The 21,373-nt window shown below is 40.3% G+C and overlaps 3 protein-coding genes and 1 long non-coding RNA gene across 4 annotated transcripts in view; all 4 read right to left on the bottom strand.

The window, feature by feature from the left end:
* The window catches only part of LOC145454493 (uncharacterized), a 426,394-nt gene that overhangs the window by 54,922 nt on the left and 350,099 nt on the right, over positions 1-21,373 (bottom strand). The gene's annotated exons all lie outside the window — the stretch shown is intronic.
* Positions 4,547-5,801, bottom strand: LOC145453736 (caveolin-1-like). The gene is made up of 3 exons (XM_080331717.1): positions 5,427-5,801; positions 4,851-5,075; positions 4,547-4,730 (listed from the first exon to the last, which is right to left on the bottom strand). Exons 1-3 carry the CDS (start codon positions 5,616-5,618, stop codon positions 4,608-4,610), a joined length of 540 nt encoding a protein of 179 aa, XP_080187843.1. The 5' UTR covers positions 5,619-5,801; the 3' UTR covers positions 4,547-4,607.
* On the bottom strand, positions 9,529-10,859 carry LOC145453734 (caveolin-3-like). The gene is made up of 2 exons (XM_080331716.1): positions 10,247-10,859; positions 9,529-10,000 (listed from the first exon to the last, which is right to left on the bottom strand). Exons 1-2 carry the CDS (start codon positions 10,475-10,477, stop codon positions 9,656-9,658), a joined length of 576 nt encoding a protein of 191 aa, XP_080187842.1. The 5' UTR covers positions 10,478-10,859; the 3' UTR covers positions 9,529-9,655.
* Positions 11,013-17,549, bottom strand: LOC145453733 (DDRGK domain-containing protein 1-like). The gene is made up of 7 exons (XM_080331715.1): positions 17,306-17,549; positions 16,074-16,133; positions 15,042-15,168; positions 14,684-14,927; positions 13,279-13,440; positions 12,672-12,777; positions 11,013-11,390 (listed from the first exon to the last, which is right to left on the bottom strand). Exons 1-7 carry the CDS (start codon positions 17,442-17,444, stop codon positions 11,248-11,250), a joined length of 981 nt encoding a protein of 326 aa, XP_080187841.1. The 5' UTR covers positions 17,445-17,549; the 3' UTR covers positions 11,013-11,247.

Genomic DNA, 21,373 nt, shown 5'->3' on the forward strand with positions numbered 1-21,373 from the left:
TTTTGATGACGCCGCGGGCCGCAACATCAAACAGCGGTATTGTATGCAGGATGAACCGGTATTTCCAAGTAGGCCTCACATTTTAAAATATTCGAATTAAGTTGTTCTTGTACATGCGAGAGGAAAAATGCATCATGACATCGTATAAGCTGTCGCGCCATCATTTTGCAGCTAACGGACATTTGAATTGCCACAATTATAGGTATGGAATATTTTAGAATGTAGAAAAGATTGATTTGATATCAGAGCATTTGAGCAGTGTAGCCTAATCTGAGTTTCGGGCATACTCCTTGAAAGTAGGCTATTGATCATGCCATTGCCAAAGTCGAATTAAATCATTGTTCAAATATTGAAACAGATCGATGACAACTTAAATATAATAATTGCGCTATTGTAATTTAAATGACCGTACGCCTATCACCTTTAATTGGCGATAATATGGATAAAAAGACCCAAAGTTGACCCATGATGTAACTAACTATATACATCGATGGGGTAACAATTAGGGCTCGGCACAATGATTCGAGTACTCTAATCTGAATCAAGTATTAATTTCAATGATTCGAGTCGAGTATAGTAAAAGACTATTTTTTCGAGTACTGAAATAATACGCTTCTCGCAACTGATTTTCCATTGAGGAAGCCTTGAAACCTTGATTTGCCGTGTCGTAGCATACGAGACAATACTAAGCTACGAACGTTACAGGAAATAACACATTTCCGAAGTCATGATCATCCCAGAACGTTGTCAAGAAGTGCAATGGAATCGGCATGATCGGCAAAATACCAAAGTATCTTTAATGTGACGGATAACAGGCATTATATTCTTTGTGGTGGCATAAAAGGTACATATTTGAACTTTGACATAGTACATTCTGATATTTGATGTTTGTTTTGAGGTATTCATGATGTGAGTCGACTACTATGGTCATTTACACCATGCCGATTTTCTTCATTTTTATTCCGTACCTGCCGACTTGTTCACGGCCAACTTCTAGGCTCTTATAAGACACCGCTTACGCGGATGAGATGGCGAGGCCGAGCCTAGTTAAACCTCCAACATTTGGGTCGGAATTTTGGAGCTGAACCTGGTCGGACTCGAACCCACAACCCGTTGGTGCTGCAGCTGTGGATTATACCACCTGGTAACGTGCAGTGAGGTTCATGGCTGGTGAGGCACGGACCCCCCCCACACACACACACACACACATACACAAACACGCACGCACGTAAAGTACCTGATAAAGAGACCCAACATGTGAATAACGACAGAAGCGGGTATAGAGAGCATTTTCTTTGCACACTGATAGCCGTTGCAATTCCACATTCTACAATACATCTAGGACTGGTCGCTATTGTGCTAAATGGGCAAGTTTAGACGGATAATAATAACTGTCTCTTCAAGTAACGGTATGGATTATTCAAAGCACATGAAAATAGCATCCTCATTTACAAATATTTTCTCAGTAAAAAAATACAATAGATTTGCCGAATTTCGAAAGAAAATACACTAGGACGCCAGGTCAAGTCAAAATACACCAGATCTGGAGTGAAAACACTAGGAGTGACACCACTGACCTCAAACAACGACAACGCAGGCTATGTAAGTATAGCTATCACATACCACAATTAAGGGTTATTATAGGTATTGCAGTCGAACACAGCACAAAAGCCACAAACAACGACAACGCAGCCTATGCAAGAAGCTGTCACATACCGCAATTTAACGTAGCTATGGATGGAAAATGCATAACAGCTACATAAGTAAGGGAGTGTATTTGCTCCGCATTACGTATTGGCACTTTGGCAGTCGTTACTGTATAATTCCTACAAGACTGTTGGATTCCGAAATCGATAGCGCGTTTCACTGTGCTGCGATTGTCCAATTGTTAGCGAATAGTTCATGAGGCAGATTCGTTTGTGCCTCACCTAGCTATTGTTTTTCTGCGATGGTATTGTCTGTCATAAAGCCGAATGTCACCTTCCTTGGCGATTTTAGGGGGGTTCTGGTGCTCTGACACTGTTAATGTTTAGATTTTCGGAATCAGTGTGACGATAGCATTTGATTGATACCAGTTAACATGAATTCCGAGCTATTTATGATGAATTGCATTGTCGCAGGTGAGGGACGACCCGCCCGTGCCTCACCTGTGCCTCACCTCTCCTTTCGCGCTGTATTTTTGAATAATAATTATGCAAATTGATGACGTTGGGTGAAAAAATGTTCAAATTTAGTTATTTATGAACATCGATGTGATATATCAACAATCATCGACTCATCGAGGGTTTTCACAATTTTCACTTGCTCACCCTGACGACAGGTGAGGCACTGCCTCACCTGCCTGATTGGACCGCACGTCACGTCGCTATCTCGCCACTACATTCTGATGCGACGTCATAATGAGTGATCCTCGAATACTCGACTCGACTCGAAGCGTAATACGTGATTCAGAATCGAATCACTCAGGTACTCGATTTGCCAGGCCTAGTAACAATATATCAATGGTTGCGATATCGACCTGCTTAGACATAGCTAAACGCTTAGCAACGCAAGCTACGACCGTTGGATATCTTACTATTCTCTATGAAATTTGGATAGTATGTTGCGTTGGTGATTGTACTAAGTCACAGCGTTCCGAGTCAAAAGTCCTTCTGTGATTTTAACGTTTGACCCGACTCAACTCGAGTCATTTTAATTTTGTCAACCAGTCAGTCCGAGTTCGAGTAATTATACCATACGAAAAGTCCAAATCACAATTTTGCGTCTCGAGTCATCAACAGGTCTGGTTTTATCATCATGATCAGGTATAATGTGACATAATAGCTGATCTTCCACCCCATGTCGCATGGTAGCTTTTGAAAGTGATGTTATAGCGAAGTTTGATGAGTAGCTTCAGGTTTTTGGAGTAGTTTTACAGTGAATTTTAAGTTGTCAAATCAGAAATAGGATATGCGACAGTGAAATATTGTCGAATACTTGAAAATCCAAAATGCCTACGCGCGCCGCACAAAGTGTTCTCGCTGGTCGCATGTTTGAGACCACTGATGTAATCGATTGTGAAGCGAGTATTAATTGAAATGATTCGATTCGAGCCGAGTAGCGAGACACTATTTTTGTGAACTAAAATTATATGAATTATAGTTTAGACAAGTGATTCCCAACCGCGACTCTCAGAGTCGCGTGCGGCTCCAAGGTAGCCTTCTTGCGGCTCTGATTGACCTCTAAATATGCCACAAAAATATGATAGACGACAGTTGTTGCTGTTGTTTGTTTCTATGAGTAGTTATAGTCAATTTCTGTATATGAATGCTAAAATGAGGGATATTAGTTATGTCTAAAGCCTTCCAAGGTCGCTTCTGAAAACCGGGAATGAGAATTTTTGCAGACTATAGCGTCAAACCCATGGATGAATATTGAATACCCGTCATAGACAGGGATATTTCTTGAGTTCTGCTGGTCAATAGACCTTTATATATCGTGTCTGTGAAGAGTATATTTCGACACAAGTGTACTAAGATAAAAATAACGGATTGTAGTGAAGTATAAATAGCAAAGTCCAATATTACTCAGCGTATAATCCCCCGCTGTGCATCAAGTGCTGGAATGTATGAAGACTTGAAGAGCTATCACATAGCGACACATTAGTGTGTTATGCATTTTCAGTTGATTTCAATGTGTATAGCTCTCGCCAACTTGCGTGCCTGTCAATGCTAAAATAACCGATATAGATTCTATAGAAGTCTATGTGCGTGCTTTTGAATTTGCTGGATGGTGAGATCCATCCAGCGGCAGGCTGGCTACCTTTAAATATTCGTTCCAAGTAGCCTACTCAGGTGTTTTCATGCGCCTTCATACGTACTCTGAAGTTTGAAATGCAGCTCTGACATCCAAAAAGCTTGGGAACCACTTTAGACACTATTTTCCACTGAAACCTCGATTGGTCGTATTGCGGCATACGAAATACGTACCCGGTAGTATAAATCTATGCATGTTACTGCAACCAACTTATCTGTGAAGACGTGCTGGACCCACTGCATTGTCACAAAGTGCAATGAAATACATATTTATCGAAAAATACCGAATAATCTACAATTTGATGTAAAACTGGCATTGTATTATTTGTTGTGGCATAAAAGGTACATATTTAAACTTTCCATTCATACTGTTAGGACGTCATAATGAGTGATGTCAACTCGAAGCCTACTACTATAGATTACTAACTAGTACCTACTACTCAATACAGAATTGAATCATTCATGCATTGCATGTGCATGTACTCGATATTGCCCAGCCCTATAGCTATAGGAAATGCACTATACACCGCGCGATGAACTCAATGATATAATACTGGATACATCCTTGTGTCTAACAATAATATTTTCGTGGTAGAATAACCTCATTTATACTGCTTGAATTGTGGGCAACGCATCGGCTACAGATAGTTCGTATGTAAATATCTCTTGTTGCTGATTGCGAAAAGGATTACTATGCTATCGCCTATCCGAAACAGGCAAAATCGATTTGCAAATAATAACCACGCATGAGATTTCATAGATTAACTCTTTATCACGTTGCCGATGTGTAAGGGAGTGAAAGCAGTGCAAGAGTTAATCTTCCCTCCTCACAGTCATTGCAACATTCATTCTGCTCAATACAAGGCCTATCGATTCAAACAATGGATCGAACACAGTGCCAACACAGGCTCCCCACAAGCGTCCCAAGAATCCAATCTGAAAATGCAGAAGCTGTATCAGGAAACCGGTCACATAAATTGAATGACATTGTGTACATCTATAGACAGTTCGAATCTCCTATGTAATGTCCTATCGTCGTAACAAAATTCCACCTACCTTGATAATACAAGATCGCAAGCAAGGCGTAATGCACCAGACACTGCAAAACGCAAGGCATGAGAAATATATTCCCCAAAAAAGTGAAGCTGGTATTCCGAACACCAGCGATAATACGCGGTAGATCCAAAATTTGGTCAAGGAATACACCTTGTAACTAGTTCCCCAAACAGTTCCGAAACTATGTGCTCCAGATGGTTCGGCGATGATATCAGCAAAGTCGACCTGTCGATGTTTACAGCATTAGGTCGCGTACATTTGTCAGAGAACTGCCACGAAAACGTTAGTAAAATGCCAGTGGGTGAGTTCTTTTTGCTATGACGTAATACCACATGTTTATTATTGCGTTGACGTCATAAACAACACTCTCCAAAATTGTTGGGCATTTAGGTGCCTATTGCCATCCCTTGCTACGCCACTGTTTCCGTTTCAGTCGTTTTCGTCTACGATAGAGAGTACCTATGCCTATAAAGCACCGCTTAACAGGCAAGATCTACTTGTACAAACAGATTAAGATGGAGGAGAAGATAGCTTGAAATGATAGTCTCAAATGTGGCAATGTTCCAGTGTGTTTACCTTCACGGCGTCGTGGATGTTGTGTGGGTCTCTGTTTTCGTAGTCAAATTTCGGCTTTTCGTTTTTATCTTCAGCGTGCGACGCGTTTGACGGTTGCTCATCCTTCACGGAGTTCATTTCGATTGTCTCCATTCCCGTATCGTCTCCATTTATTCTCTGCTGCCTCACATCCTCACCGTCCACTGGTGTCATCTCCTCTTTCGTTTTATCCAATGATCGACCTGAATCCTGCGAAGATCTTCACATATATCTAACTGACACTCCAAACGATCATGCCACCGCAGGTTTGATTCCCGTGAGTCTGCAGATCGGTAGTGCGACGGCAGTCCATGACCGGTGCATATATAATTCGCTCTATTCGACGCTGCTATATGCGGGGTTTCGTTACGTCATCGGGAGTGAGATGCTGTCAGCTGTCGTAGTATTGGCGATGTAACGTACGGCATGCATAAGCGCGAAGTCAATCAGTTAATTCTCTATGTGTATATTTCTTTTATTATCATCGCAATAATCTCTTCTCCTATCTCCTCCTCGCGAAGAGCGCGACAAAATGCAACGATTCAACCTTGATATTGCTATTGGACGTGAGATGGCATTGAAATCCATGCCTTGTTACCAATGTATTCTCATTAATCTGACAGACAGATAATTGACACCTGTTGCTGGTATTAGCACATCGTGTTGGAAATATACCTATCAATGAAGCATTCGTTTACAGTCTATCTTGCTGGTGCCTTCTATAGAATGTGCCAAACTAAAAAGGATAAATAAACATGCACACCTCCGAATCCTGCCTAAATAAATATATTTAGCAGTATGCGACGATTTGACACCAGAGGTGGTAAAAGTAGCCAAGAAAGCTACTCAAGTAGAAGTAGAAGTAGCGACGAATAAATCTACTAATGTACGAGTAGAAGTACTTCTTCAATAAGTCACCTAAAACTACTTGAAGTAGAAGTAGAATTGACCGACTTTAAATCTACTCAAGTTTAAGTAAGTAGTTTTGAAAACAGTCTTAATTCGTTCGCATGGACTGTCAAAAGCTGCGAATTGAGCTATGAGGCAGGTGCAGAGAGCTTGATTCGCATTGATGCATACCAGGAGGTATCAATAGCCGACTGAATAAGCATTGTTTCGCATCATGGGATGCAAATTATAGTATTGATATGAAAGTGCGATACTAACCATTTGTTTACTAGAATACCCCGTTTTTAGAGAATATCATGGCATGGCGCCCTACCCCATATTATTTTGATATGGAGTAGTTATTTGATATGGGCGACAATGCGGTGTGAGAGGAATCAAGCAATCCGGTACCTAAATTATATTCACCGATACTTTCATGAAAACATATTTGTCAGTCCATTACTACTATGCGCGAAGCGCAACAAAATTTCTGGGCGTTACTTGAATTTTATGAATATTAAATGTTGTACTCCGTGAAAACAGCCCCGAAATTCCTCAGGCTATCTTTCGTATTGGGGGATTAAACTACTTCTACTTGACAAACTGAAAATAACGAAAAGTAAGTAAGTAGATCACACAATTTTATGAAGTAGAAGTAGAAGTAGAGAAAATCAGATATACTTGAGTAAGTACCACAAGTAGAGGAAAACTACTTGAATACTTCTAAAAAGTATAAGTACTTCGTTACTGACCACCTCTGTTAGACACACATGTGACAGGAAGATAATGTGTCAGACTTAAATAATATTCGCATCACACTTACAATTTACAAAATATTCGAGGTTTCGGAAAATTAAAAAATATCACCCTTAGTACCACTTAATAGTGCTTTTGCCCCTCTATATATAGTGACGTAGCCTACACGTCAACTAGAGCAACCTCGTAGGGCTAAAAATCAAGTTTCACACGGGCATGTTATCAAGTAAAATTGCATGCACGTAGCGTTCGGAAACCCAGTTCTCCACGCCACGTAAACCACATTAAAATAATTTCAAAGAAAGAATATTTTTATAACAATTAAAAGACGTGGGCGTGATTGCTAGCCGTTGAAATTGGACAACCCAAAATGCTTTTCGTTAGGTTGACTTTCAATCAAACTGGATAGAGTCATAATAGCAACGCAAATAAACGATCAGGGAAAAGGAAGTAAATATAAAACTGATTTGGAATCTCCCATGGTACTGCTAACCTGCGCACACATGCATGTGGTGTATAGTTATATTATAATATAGTGAATATTTATAGCCCCTACTTGTAGGCCCATATTGAATGAGGACGTCCGCTTGGAACAGATTGAGGTGCGACCAATCAAGCTTTGTGCATGTCACCGCATTCTACCAAGTCATCTCATATTAGATATAGAAAATGCACGTGAAGGGTGTGCATTGTGCAATGTACATTTGTGTAATTGCGCATGCGCATATCCATTACTCGTTTCGATACCATGTAAGTGCTGGAGAAAAGATTGTGCTTGTGAACGGGATTATTATCAACATACACCTGTTCCTGTTCAAAGTTCATTCCTAACTACGTTTTGTGACTTAATGGAATACACATTTATATAATCGTGTAGAACTACTTTATAGTAGGAGTCGTATCATATAGTAGCTGTCTCAGTCAGTTAAGTTGCCTTTATTCGTTGCTATTACTACGATTGAGTACTACACAAATGGCCAATGACAAATTAAATGAAGTAATGTATCGCTGCACGTAAAGCTATATGTATGCAAGGAGATGTATAATTTTCACTAACTCTACAATCCGGATTTTAGGTTAAAGATCTTACCAACTCCTTGACGTGTTAGTTCTGTTTCTTCAAATAAAGCGACAAAATGCCTATCAATTTGTGGCAGTGGCATCGTGTTTTTCCGGCCCATTATCTATTATGCGAAATAATATAGAGTATAGACCGGGACCTACGATATCTTAGGCCCCGAGTAGACCTTAGCTTACACTCCTCGCCATATCATCCGTGTAAACGGTGTCTCATAAAAGCCTAGAAGTGGGCCCTCGTGCTACAAAACGGCAGCTAAGGAAAAAAATGAAGAATATTTGCCTGGTGTAAGTGACCATGGTAGTCGACAAACACCATGAATACCACAAACAACAACAACCTTAGCCCACACATGGATAATAGGTCCGCGGTCGAATATCGTCCCTCATGCACTTATCGCAGGTTAATTTCAAGGTTCTGCACAGTTTTTGCGTGCTAACATGTCTTATTTACTTGCTTTGAACATACAGGCTATAGAACCGCATAGGGCTGGGACGGGCAACATACGGCCCCCGGCCGGATCCGGCCCGCAGATAGTTTCTACCCTGAAAGTCAAATTCTATTCTGAAAGTATTGACAATTTTTTTGCGTCACAGATTGAATCCAAACTTAAGTTTGTCAATCTGAGAAAGCTGGACATGAAACTATACTTGCTCTGTTCGGGTCCACATACATTTTTGACTACGAAAATTAACGACACATGGCTGCGTTCCATCATAACTGATGTTCACAAGCAGTCGTTACTAAGGTTTTCTACATACGACATACAGCCAGAGTTCAAATATAACTTGTTCATGACTTTGACCGACCACAGATGTCTGATTGATTTCAACAGGTATTGTTAATAAATTCATTAAATACTGTTTTTGGTCTCTATGCTTTAAACTTAAAAGTTTACATAAAATACGATTTATTCCTTGTGTAGGTGGATATATACGCGAATAATGTATATATTCTGTAATCCGGCCCGCCAATTAAAGTACTTCATTTTTCCATATCCGACCCGCCGACCGGAGAAGTTGCCCATACCCCCTAGTATTTCAAACGGATACAAATTTATTAAGCTAAAACCCTTGGAGTTTCTGCCGACAATCCACGGGCATAATTTAACTTTTGCTATGGGAAGCATTCGGTCAACTAATTGAATCTTGATTTCAATGTGACAAAGTTGAACAATTAAGGACTCCAATTTTTTCGCTAAAATACTTGAGAGTTTTTTTAGTATCTATTTAGGTATCTATGTAGGTATATACACCCTATCTAACTTTCGCTATTGTACTTTATGTCTTCGTCCGACTGACTACGTCTTGAATTCAGCATGTCAAAATTGTATATAGTTCTCATCTTCAGAAATGAAAGAAATCACAGTTCCCGGGTATTTTATTCAAATCCATCTGTGAAAATGCGAAAATCATGTTGCATCGAAGCTTACGCCATCACTACAAATGTAAATTGTATATTCTATCAAATTTCCATGCATTTCAAGGAACTAAACAACAAACTTCTCCGTCCGAACCCTGAGGTTACTGAACACGAGTCCGATGCTTCTATAAAAAGGATCACATAGGGCAGAAACACAGGTTGCCCAGAATCCGCTGATGCACGATAAGTTGATGAGATGGCCTCTCTTACACGGGGCAAATACCCAGACGTTCAAGCAAGCCAAGAACGCGAAAATGACACCCCATATGAAGGAAAATGGTATTCCGCAGAATAGAGTCGTTACAGAATAGCAGCAGGCGCGACCAAATCCGTACAATTCGTTACTGAGATGCCACGAAAACTTGGGCGTGTAGAATCCTTCCGGTTCGTTTATTATGTCGTCGAATTGAACCTGAAATGCAGAAAGGAGCTCATGAGTTACCTATGAACTAATAGCCGGTTCGTGACCCAGAACTTGAATATAGCTTTCAATACAACATCCATTGTAGTAGAATATTTATTGAACTCGAAGATTTTGCGGGGGCCGTTAAAACTCTTGGAAAGAGGCACCCGAAATATCTTAGAGTTCAATAAATATTCTACTACAACGGATGTTGTATTGAAAGTATAAACTAATGTACAACTCAGTATAATTTACCTTTAATTCCTCGTTTACATTATTGGGATCACGGTTTTCCCTGGATTTAAATGCTCTCACGGGCAAATGTAACCCTCTAACTGTTTTCTTCTTCACGGGCTCAGCTTCTATGATAACCTCCTGGGGTCCTTCATTTTGAGCCAAGCTTGATAAAGACGCTCTCAGAGATCCGCTTGCGTCTTCGGGTCTGATTTTCACAATCGGTGTCTGCCCATTATCCGTGCCTTCCATAGTATTTAGCCGATAAGCACCCCATGCATACTCAACGCACGCTTTGCATAAAGACGAAGCGACGCTTGTGATTCCATATGAATGCCACCTCTACCGTGTCCGCCAGCATTTTATGATGACGATTGGAGCAACTGTTTCACTCTCCTTCTATCCGCTGATGAGATAATAAAGAAAGTATTTGCGCTGCCGACATTGACGGCCTTCGCTGCTGTCAATACCCATCGGTGTGACCATCCTTATTGAAGGCGATAAGTAGGCTACTTTTCAATGCAATCCGGCATGCATAAACACAATAGTTTTACTCGTCTTACTTCGACAGTTTATTTGGAATATATGAGAGACGACAAAAGCATTGCTGGTGTTAGGGCCGACAATGATATGACTGCTATGTCTCATTGGCTTCAGAACACCCATTCCTTCTAATTTTACAACTCAGCGTATCCATTCTCCCTATTCATGGCAATTATGCAGCTTAGGCGTCCCTTACATATGTATGTAGGGATCTATATCATAACCAGAGACCATCTCTACTTCATTCCACACGCGTATGCACGATTTATTACACGCACACCATCAAAAGCGATCCCACAGGACTTGTTCTGGGTGATGCATAGAACAAAGCAGAATCCAGCAGTTTAGAGTCGTGGCCTGTTCACGAAAACCCAAGGATATATCGATATTGACAATCGTAGAATATAATCAATGCGCTCATAACTCGAATAACAATGGTTTAGCTCCACGTTCAGAAGAAAACGAGTTAACGCGCCTCATCAAGGAGCGAGATTAATCAACTTGTTGCTGGCAGCCGCGATTTCACTGATCGCTACGCGGCCTCTGCGCTTTACGAAATTAGCGACGTCTTCCAGTTCTTTCTGTGATATATAGATGAATTTGCCGCGATCATCGACCACTCCTATGTATAGAAAATAACGGATACGTGTCAGTGGTATAGACCAATCTTCATCGACTGATATAAACGTGCTATGCATACTTCCCGCAATCTACTGTAGCCTAGAAGAAGACACTGAGTGCACTGGATAGTTTCAGGCTTACGGATATTCCACATTATCGTCGTTCGGCGATGGACCATAAGCTTTCAAGTTGTTGCGGGGTCGTACAACAACTATGACATATAATTTCGTATACTGATACTCAAAACCTATGCTGAGAATAAGATATCTAGCCACGTGACGGGTAAACAGCCTTGGAAATGTATGAGTATTATAACATAAATGAAACTTGGAAAAATTCGCCAGATTTTAACGCTAGCCTGCAGACTCATATAATGTCACTATAGATCAGTGGTTCTCAACCTTCTTGTCTTCGCGGACCCCCTTTGGACCGTCACGGACCCCCGTGTACCCCCCAGTTTTTAGTTCTAATTCAGATTAATTTCGGGCAACAGTCATCTGTCATGCGCAATATTAACTGTAGGCTAGTGATAAACAGCAATAATATGACCCTTCTTGAAATTAACATCTAACCTATAGAACAAAGCAGAATCCAGCAGTTTAGAGTCGTGGCAGTCTGTTCACGAAAACCAAAGGATATATCGATATAGTCTATGTAGAAATTGGGAAGCGTTTTATTACTTCAAAGCGAATTCTGTAGCAGCATTTCTTGACATGTGTTGCTTTGTCGTAAAAATCCGCGCCGTCAATTTGATATGATTGAGTGACAAATATACTCTTCCACAAAGGTGGTGGCGAACGTAATAATAACGCGTAACGCTTCCGACAACATCTTTGGGTATGATCAAATTATATATCAAAATAGAGGAACATATTTTACATGGACATATAGCATCCATGCAGTATATTCATTTCTATCTAGCAGCTAATCTTGAAGATATTCTGGAGTCGCGGTTATGTATATCACAGTAGAAAATGGATTTTGCAACACTTTACTTTTCAAAATATATCTCAACATCAATTATGTTTGTATCAGTTGGCTATTGGCAATAATAATAAGTAAAATATTCCATCTCAGACGGCCATTCTGTTTATGTGAGTTCTGAAGTTTTTGCAGTTATGAAGCGAAACTGCCTCGTGATTTAATTAACATAAATTAGGTTATTAACCATTTCGTAAATGTGGAGATTTCGCGGACCCGCTGAGAAGGCTTCGTGGACCCCTGGTTGAGAACCACTGCTATATAGATGGACGGAAGCAGAAATAGCAAAAGTTTTCAGAACCTGTGATGGTCTCATTTGTCAGCAGATCTTGAATTCTGTCGATAGCTTCCTGAGTGCGTAATCCAAAATGAGATGCAAGATCTTCCAGCAGAACAACTTTTTTGTCCTGCATATATGGAGGCTGTGTCAATCTTGATGTACTCCCATCTTTAGTATTGCTAACTCGATGCATATTATAAAAAGTACAAGCTGACTCATGTGAGTGGTCATTTAGTATGAGGATATAGGCATTTGGAATACAATCAATACAAATATGGATTAGGTGATCACTGGCCATTAACGAATTACTTCGGTTTGGCCAACTTGTATTATGCTTACACAAGTGTGGTTTTTAGGTCTATACTTCCACTTCGCAGCAGATTTCATTTTTAGGCAAGCGTAGGCCTACAGTATACTTTATGATTTTCTATCTTGAAAATCAGTAATTCTACCGATACTGGAAAAGTAATTTACAACTACACGAGTAACAGAGATAACTACTTCTTCCGCCTCTACAAATATTTTATTTTGAGACATCGTTTACGACTGCGTTTCAAGAATCATTAAGTAGCCTGTGCATCGCTGACTGTATTGGGCATACTGGAATGATTTACGAATTCGGACTAACCTTTAAATATTGAATAAACTCTTCCAGCTTATTAGAAATCATATCGTCGCCCTCAATTTCATCCTGTCCCTCCTCATCTACTTCGAATTCCTTCTTCAATTCTAAGTAAAGGTCATGTTCCTCTTGCTCCTTCTTCTCCTTAGCTAATCTTTCTTCTTCTTCCTATAGACACAAAGTTGATACTGTTCCGTTCGGTAAGTGTTAAAATGCTTTTGATTTTTAAATAACACTTGAAATCATTTCGATCCACAAGGTACTTTTATTTCAAAACAAAAAGTTTAGCAATCTCATTGCAATGCACACCAAAACGTACCCTGCTTATATGATCATGCACGTGATAACATCGCGTATATAGGGTTGCATTTAAAACAAAAATATATTTAAAACAACATGTTAAAACATAGCCCTTGTGTAAAACATGTTTTAACCATGACGTCACGAATCTTCAATTGTGAAGTTACAGTGGATTGGCATTATTATATTGCTGCCTGAGAGTTGCAATTCAAAATATAGGGCCAATATGGCTCCTTTGACGCAAAAGGTTACCGAGCCCTGTCTCAAACGGGCTAAAAATATCTTTGACCAGGACTACAGCGTCACGTAGCATTTATACGGTCGGCGGTCATCATCATCAGAAAATTCATTCCGTTCCAGTGAAATATAACTATACCGTGCTGTAACTAGAACGGACGACGATTTCGACTGTTCCAACCATTCCATATCGCTTACGTCGACATTATCTAGTGCACGTCATCCGAAGGCTGATACTACATGTTTTTCCGAAAGTATTTACACAGTTCTGATATAATTATGCAACGTTTGAAAAGTAAAAACAATTTTCTTTTGAAATGGCATTTGTTTAAAACATGCTGTAAACTAAGTGTTTTAAAACACCTATTGTTTTAAATGCAACCCTAATCGCGCCACTGCAATTGATTTAAATTGATGACTGAGACATACAGATCTGATGCCAATTGTATACTGTTAAAGAACACTTGATTTAGAGCGAGCTCTGGAGGATGTTTGTGTTATTCATCGACGATCATGTTCGCGTTCGCCCCATCACAGGCACCTACACTCGCCAATCAATGTGGTATCAGAATGCGGTACGGTCGACTTTCGCTTATAGCACGTCACATTCACTCCGGTGGATTACATTTGTGTGTCCAACATGACTCTCCCCGAAAACGGAAGTGACAAACTGACCTAATCTTATCCTTTGTCTCTAACACACGTACACAAGTTTACACAACAAACAAGCCCAACGAAATTGATTAGATTAAAATAAGAAACCGCAAGAGCATCGGATATTTCTACCCTATGAATCCGTGGACATCGCGCGTTGCCTTATATTGTCTGTGTAGCACGAGAAACTTCCCAATGCTGAACTCCGCGTGTCTCATACCTTCTCTTTTTCTATCTCCCTCTGCCGCTCTTCTTCGGCCTCTCTCATTCTTTCTCTCTCCTCACGCATTTGCTTCCGCTCCTGCCTCTCCAATTCCATTTCCTCTGCGAATTTCTTACGCTCCGCTTTTTCCTGCAGTTTTCTCAGCTTTTTCGTTCCTATTTTTCCCGCAGACTTTTTAGAATCGAGATCTTCCTCGCTGTCGTCATCGGAGCGGTCGACTTTTCCATTTGCGATGGAGGTGCTGTTAACGCGTTACGTACTAGAACCATCGTAGGTAACATATTTCCCTATACTATTATTTAACCTAATCAGCTTGTTCGGGTCGATTTCCTGTGCACTGCGAACGCATAATTACCTGCTTGACGACTTAGTCGGCTTTTGGTCATTTTCTTTGCGTGTCTTGGTGATTCGCTTCCGTACAGCTCCTTCGCTGTTTGCCTCCGTTTCCTTTGTTGCATCATCGTCTGCCTCTTTCTCCATTCCTTAAATATTGAGACAGCATAGCGTATCACATGTAAAGTTCGCAGTTAATACAGCGCCTTGAAAGCCCAGAGGAAGAGAGAGCCGAACTCTAGATAAACGGCAGCAAAAGACCAGAAAGGGGACGCAAGAAAAGCGGTAAAACGTTACGAAAATTACTGTGAGGGCGCAAATGACCCAAGTGTTTTATAAGCGCCAGTTGTGTTAATATAGCAAACCAACATGTAAAGGTAGGCATTCGCATTGCTGTTTTATATCCGTGTGTAATATAACATGTAAGAACTGAAACACGAAATGGAATGTGGTCATCAGACAACCACTTGGACGAAGATGCACGAAAACTGAATTCGAAATCTACTAGGCACGGAGAAGGAACAGCGGAGAGAATTAATAATAAGTTGAAGAAACGGAAAAAATATTGTCAGAGACGCCAGGGTGACAGATGCTGAATGCGACCCAACATTATACAGATATATCATGAGTGGTTGTTAACCGGTGTTCCACGGAACCACGGAACACCAAGGGTTCTGTAAGTGAGATCAAGGCCCCCACTCAACTCACACATATGATTTGTGATGATAGGCCCGTTTGTGCTTTCAGGGGATCCGGATAATTAGGCACGAGCAGTAGTCGAATTGTGACTGATTTCGAGGTAAAAGTCCCGTTGAGTGGCTATACTAACAGTGCTATATATTATATATTCACTATATGATGTCGTCCTAATCTGTAGGAACGTAGGCTATTAGATGTGTATTGTGGTATAGATTTTTTGTTTTACGACTCATCGAAAATTGGGGTTCCGTTACGGTTTGCAGATTAGAGTAACTGTTCCATATGTCAATAAAGGTTTAGAACCACTGATCTATGTAGTTACGTAGAGCTGATTGAAATAAACAATTATGATTACTTTTTCTTCGAGCCTCCTTTTCCAGTATTTGCTTGAACGACAGGTCAGGCTTGTTGTATCCTGAATGATCGCAAAATATTGACTTCAGTGAAAGGCAGACGAGGATTCAGTCCTAGCATATTACGGAAGCAACTTCCACAATGTTATATTTATTCTAATTAATAGCACATGAAATGGTTTGGCCTCACCGCGACAAAAAATATTCCCAAGGATATCTAGATACCCATGAATATTCCGTACGTAGGTCGATTAGATATTTAGACCAGTGAGGAATCGCCGAAAGTAGTGTAACACAAAGTTGTGCTCTGAAACTATTCAACGTTCGATTTGAATACTTAACACACGAGCTGGCCAAATGCAATGCAATTGCACCGGTCGGCGACAGATCTTGTTCTCTGCAAATGATCATCGCCAATGAATATTAAAAATACTGCTATATATTCCCTGCAATCTTTTGATATTGTTATTAAAAGTTTCGAGTGGCACTAATCATCTGTTAGGGTCTTGTGCGCCACGGAGCACGACGCAACAAATTCAGGGCAACCTTTGGTAGTAATAGTTTTGACGTCATAGTGCAATCTGTACTGTGCAGAAGATTAAAAATTCATTACCGACTGCGGCAATCTTTGGTAATCTGCAAAACTTTTCATTTCGGTACTGCACACTGCACGTTACACGCACAATGGCATATTATTTCCCAAACCATAATGTGTCTGAAGTTAAAAATGAAAATCGTGCGCACAGCGACAGCAATGGCTCATATATCTGGCCTATACTAGTAAAATATGTTGCATATCTCCGCTAAAATAACCCCCCAATAAACTTGAACAGGTAACACAATCAAGTCCGTTGAAATCTGGCCAAGAAGAATAATCGACAGCGGTAATTAGCCCTTTAGCCGACTGATGGTTATGTTGAAGCAGTAGTAAACGAAGATTCCAACTTTTACGTAGACACATTAAAATGTTTGATTTTTAGAGGTTACACTTCAGCCAACGCTCCCGAGATTGTTCGATATCCATTTACCAAAGAGTTGGAATCATTAGTTTCGTAACACAGTCTGTGGCTCAACATGACATTAGCTGTTCACAATTGCTATATCCTATCCATCGGCCGCATTAAGGTCGATCGTGGTTTAATCTGTCGCAAACTCTCAATACTTCTGCGATACACTTAATAGTCACTTATTGTGCGAACACAACTATGAAAGTCTACGCCGACATAAAACTTGCCTCTCAACCTCCATATTACGTATATTATTCCAATTATCATCGCGCTTACGTAAGCAACAAATACATAAAACATTTTGTCTTTCGCAGGTCCATAATCCAAAGTATAGCTCGTTCCGGAAAATTCTTCATCGTTTGCCATATCTCTCTTAGAAAGTTGTCCAGGTACTGAAACTGCCTTGCAGTTTATGCGTAGTCTGTGCACTGCGAAGCATATGTCTATCAAACATCGATCTATGTCCTGAATCACATGGCGCGTCTTTTGTGAGAGAACAATATGACAGGAAGCTCATTAGGAAGTACAGGCATCGCAGGCTGTCCTTGCAACGATGTACTATACTGTTTTCAGTGATATTCGCCCTGCGTCTCTGATCTTGCCTGTGGCAGAGGCTCCCAATCTATCTTCTTGTGATCCCTAACGCAGGCTTTGTGGCGGGTACGTAGCCTCTAGTCGACTTTTGGCGGACCATGGATTTTACTAGTCGTCACTCAAAGACTTGACTTTCTGTGTGAAATTCCGATTAAAATGAGATTAAGATTGTCATTGTGCCATTTCGTGATCACAAAGTACCATAGTATACTATTATAAAACAATAATATAATCTCTGGTTAAGTCATTGACGCTGCAGCCTTGTGCGCAGTCTACATTATACAAATTGTTTTCAGTTGTTCATGGCAGAGTTGGGATAGCCGACCATCACAGACCCTATCCTGCGGTGTAGGACCTATTTGTAAATATATGGGATAATGTGAAATCCGGCTTGACCGTTTTTTCCATATGAAAAACAAACGTTGATCAGCCGTGGGGTCGCGAAACATTTCGAATTACCATATGAGGTCACCACTCAAAAAAGGTTGAGAACCACTGTCTTAAATATGAGCGTCACTCTTTCATATATATTACTACTGTTTATTTATTATTAAGTGGGCTTTTGGATCGCTTTCACACTGCTGTATATATGATGTGGTTTCTTCAAATTAAAGCATTGGTTCTCGTCAGCCTGTTTGTTTTCACGGACGCCTTGTTTTCCGTCAAAGCCACTGCGGACTCCCACAAGATTTAGTTGAAATTTCGCTCAATTATTCTGCAGCCGTCATCTGTCTTGAGGAAATTTTAACTGTACGATAGTGCAAACTGCCAAAATTGCGCTTTTCTTGAAATGACATCAAACTACTGGAACTTTCTGATAACTTTTATTGTTTCAAAGCAAAATCGGGTAATGGGATTTCTGCATCTGCATGTCAGGGCAAAGTATTGAAGAGATCCAGAGATCCGAGAGTTCGATTTTGTATCAACAAGAACCGAAAATCCACTTTCAGAAATATATGGGGGCTATAGCGGCATAATAACGCTTCCGACAACCCTTTTGGGTATGACATGCAGGAAATCGAGAAACAGATTTTTCCATAGACATATCACGTCCACGCTCAACTTAACAATTTTTATTCATACTAGGATAACTGGATTCTATGGAGAGATTTCAACCCCTTATGACATATCAGGAAGTACTTCATGATTTCTTTTTCTGTGAATGTTCCCAAAATTTAATGAGACTGACAACTTCAAACTCGGAAAGTTTTGCAAACATTGCGAAATTGCCCTGATTGACCGTTGCAAGTGGAAAGCAGTTTAGGAATATATTTGCACAACTTTCACGGGTATATAGCCATATATTAACTGTGCGGGAATAACCCCTGTATCGTGGCATCAGAATATATTTTCGACAATTGCACATTTGTAGTGCCATAGTGATTTTACCTTATTGCGAAATTTCATCTTGCCAGAGCTCTATAATAGCTACGTTCGATTAACTGCAAAAATTATCCGACCCTCTACCTTCTACAGCTTGAGTAGGCTACAGAAGTGCCTACTTGGAGTACTGTTCAGATCTTCATTTTCTGCTTACACTTGAAGTAGCATTGACATACTCGCCACTACTGAGGAACGATATTTCGGCGGAAATCCGACAGTTGACGAGCATGTCCAGTCCATGTCCAGTTTGTCCACATTCAAGTAAAAATATGATGAGAGGCTACGGAATAAATATTAGTCAGCGCTCAAGATTATCGGACCACGATGTCATATATCGACCTCGACTTCAATCAGATGCCGCCTTATTTTTGTCGCCTGACCTTTTATGCTATCCTCTATTACTTGTCATTCGGTGTACATTAGGGCTGTTCAAAAATAACCTTTTTCCGGATTCCAGCCATTCACTTGTCAATTGTCAGTTTACTCTGAAAGACGCTGCACACCAAATTTGGTTCCAGTAGGACGCCGCAGATCCAATTAAAAATTTTAATTTATTAGGGAAAATAAAGTTGAAAAATTCAAATTTTTCTGCCAACCCCATAAAATTGTTGAGCTGTCTTCAAAGACGCTGCAAAACAAATTTGACTCAATTCCAATTAGTAGAAGCGGAGTTATGTGAGTTTTTCGTTGATGATTCTCGGATTATCGACCGATCCACCGGGGATTATCATCGAAAAACTCATATAACTCCGCTTCTACTGGTCGGAATTAGTAAAATTTGATTTGAATCGTCCTTGAAGACAGCTCAACAATTTCACGGGGTTGGCAGAAAAATTTGATTTTTTTTAATTTTCCCTTATAAATAAAATTTTTTAATTGGATCCGCGGAGTCCTATACTTGTTAGAATTGAACCAAATTTGGTGTGCAGCGTTTTTTCGGGTAACCTGACAATTTAATATGTGAATGGCTGGAATCCGGAAAAAAAGTTATTTTTGAACAGCCCTAGTGTACATGCCACTTCTTTAAATCGTGGAGGCCCAGTTGAGTGTCCGATGTCAAAGACTTTTTCGCCACCGTGCTATATTTTCATATCGCAATCTTATGATGTTCTCAAAGGGATATACTATATTTATCTGTAGCGGTCGCTGCAACGACTTGTTGCAAGACACGCTGGTATAGTGCTTGATTGGAGTCGACGCCACAGCTTACAGTTCCTGTTGTACGCACTAGTCACTGACTAATGACCGCTCTGAGTACACTTGCAATCCTGATCACACACGCAGATCCAAGGAGCTTTCTTTACTAGCACAGAACAGCCAAATAGTAGTAATTAGTGGTCAGAAACTTGTAGATTTACCAGGTTCAAATGATACTGCGGTTCAATAAGAAATAGAAAGAATAAATGAAGCGAAATGGAGCCAATTGTCTATTCTATGACTGAAGCGCGAGCGCGCCGACCTCAGTATGCGGGCTCTGAGAACACGTGCGTCGCAGACTAACTGTGCCGTCACAGCTTGTGGTTTCGAGAGTGATCTATTCACGCTTTCGCGCACAACGGACTTGGGACAGTCATTTACATTATCAATAAACTGAACTGATCTCTTGGAAATCATCACTTCCACTTGTAATTAGGTAATAATTTGCTCTGTGATGATTTACCCGAGCTTAGGAAGGTTATAATTCAACTTGCAAATTTATTGGAATATTAACGTACCCCTGGTTGAGAACCACTGGAATCAGCATTGAGCAATCAGGAGTCCACTGTGTGCTACAAACAGTGAACGGCTATGGCTCTCTCACTAGCGGATTGAAATTTTCTTTTCTCTTTCAAATATTATTTCGTACGCCTTTATAAGGGCTATGCTATGCTGTTAGTGGAAACACCAGTAAAACTATCGGCGATAGAGTCACGAACTTACGATGCATAGTCTTATAACGAACTCACGATAGAGACTGCTCTTGATTATTTCCTAATCAGGGTTCAGTGATACAAATTCGCGATCAGTGATCAACTACGTGAGTGAGCGATATTGGATTTTTGGGCCGATACCGATAAAACCGATATCTAACACCTTTACCGATAGCACCAATATATTTAGCCGATAATAAAATCAGGTATAATCTACCCAAAAGGCGCATTTTCAAAACTTAAGAGCAATTATTTCAACAGCTTTACAGCCAATGTCCATTTCGAACATGAAATAAATTAGAAAGGCTGCAACTGGACACATGGAAAGTGTGAGTATAGAATGTAAACGTTCACATTCGATAGTGTGAGCTATATGAAATACAGAGATATTCCCAGTCTAGCGGTCAA

The sequence above is a fragment of the Botryllus schlosseri genome, chromosome 13 (genome assembly GCF_051294905.1).
Source record: "Botryllus schlosseri isolate E-star chromosome 13, Bs_hap1, whole genome shotgun sequence".
In the NCBI taxonomy this organism is placed as follows: Eukaryota; Metazoa; Chordata; class Ascidiacea; order Stolidobranchia; family Styelidae; genus Botryllus; species Botryllus schlosseri.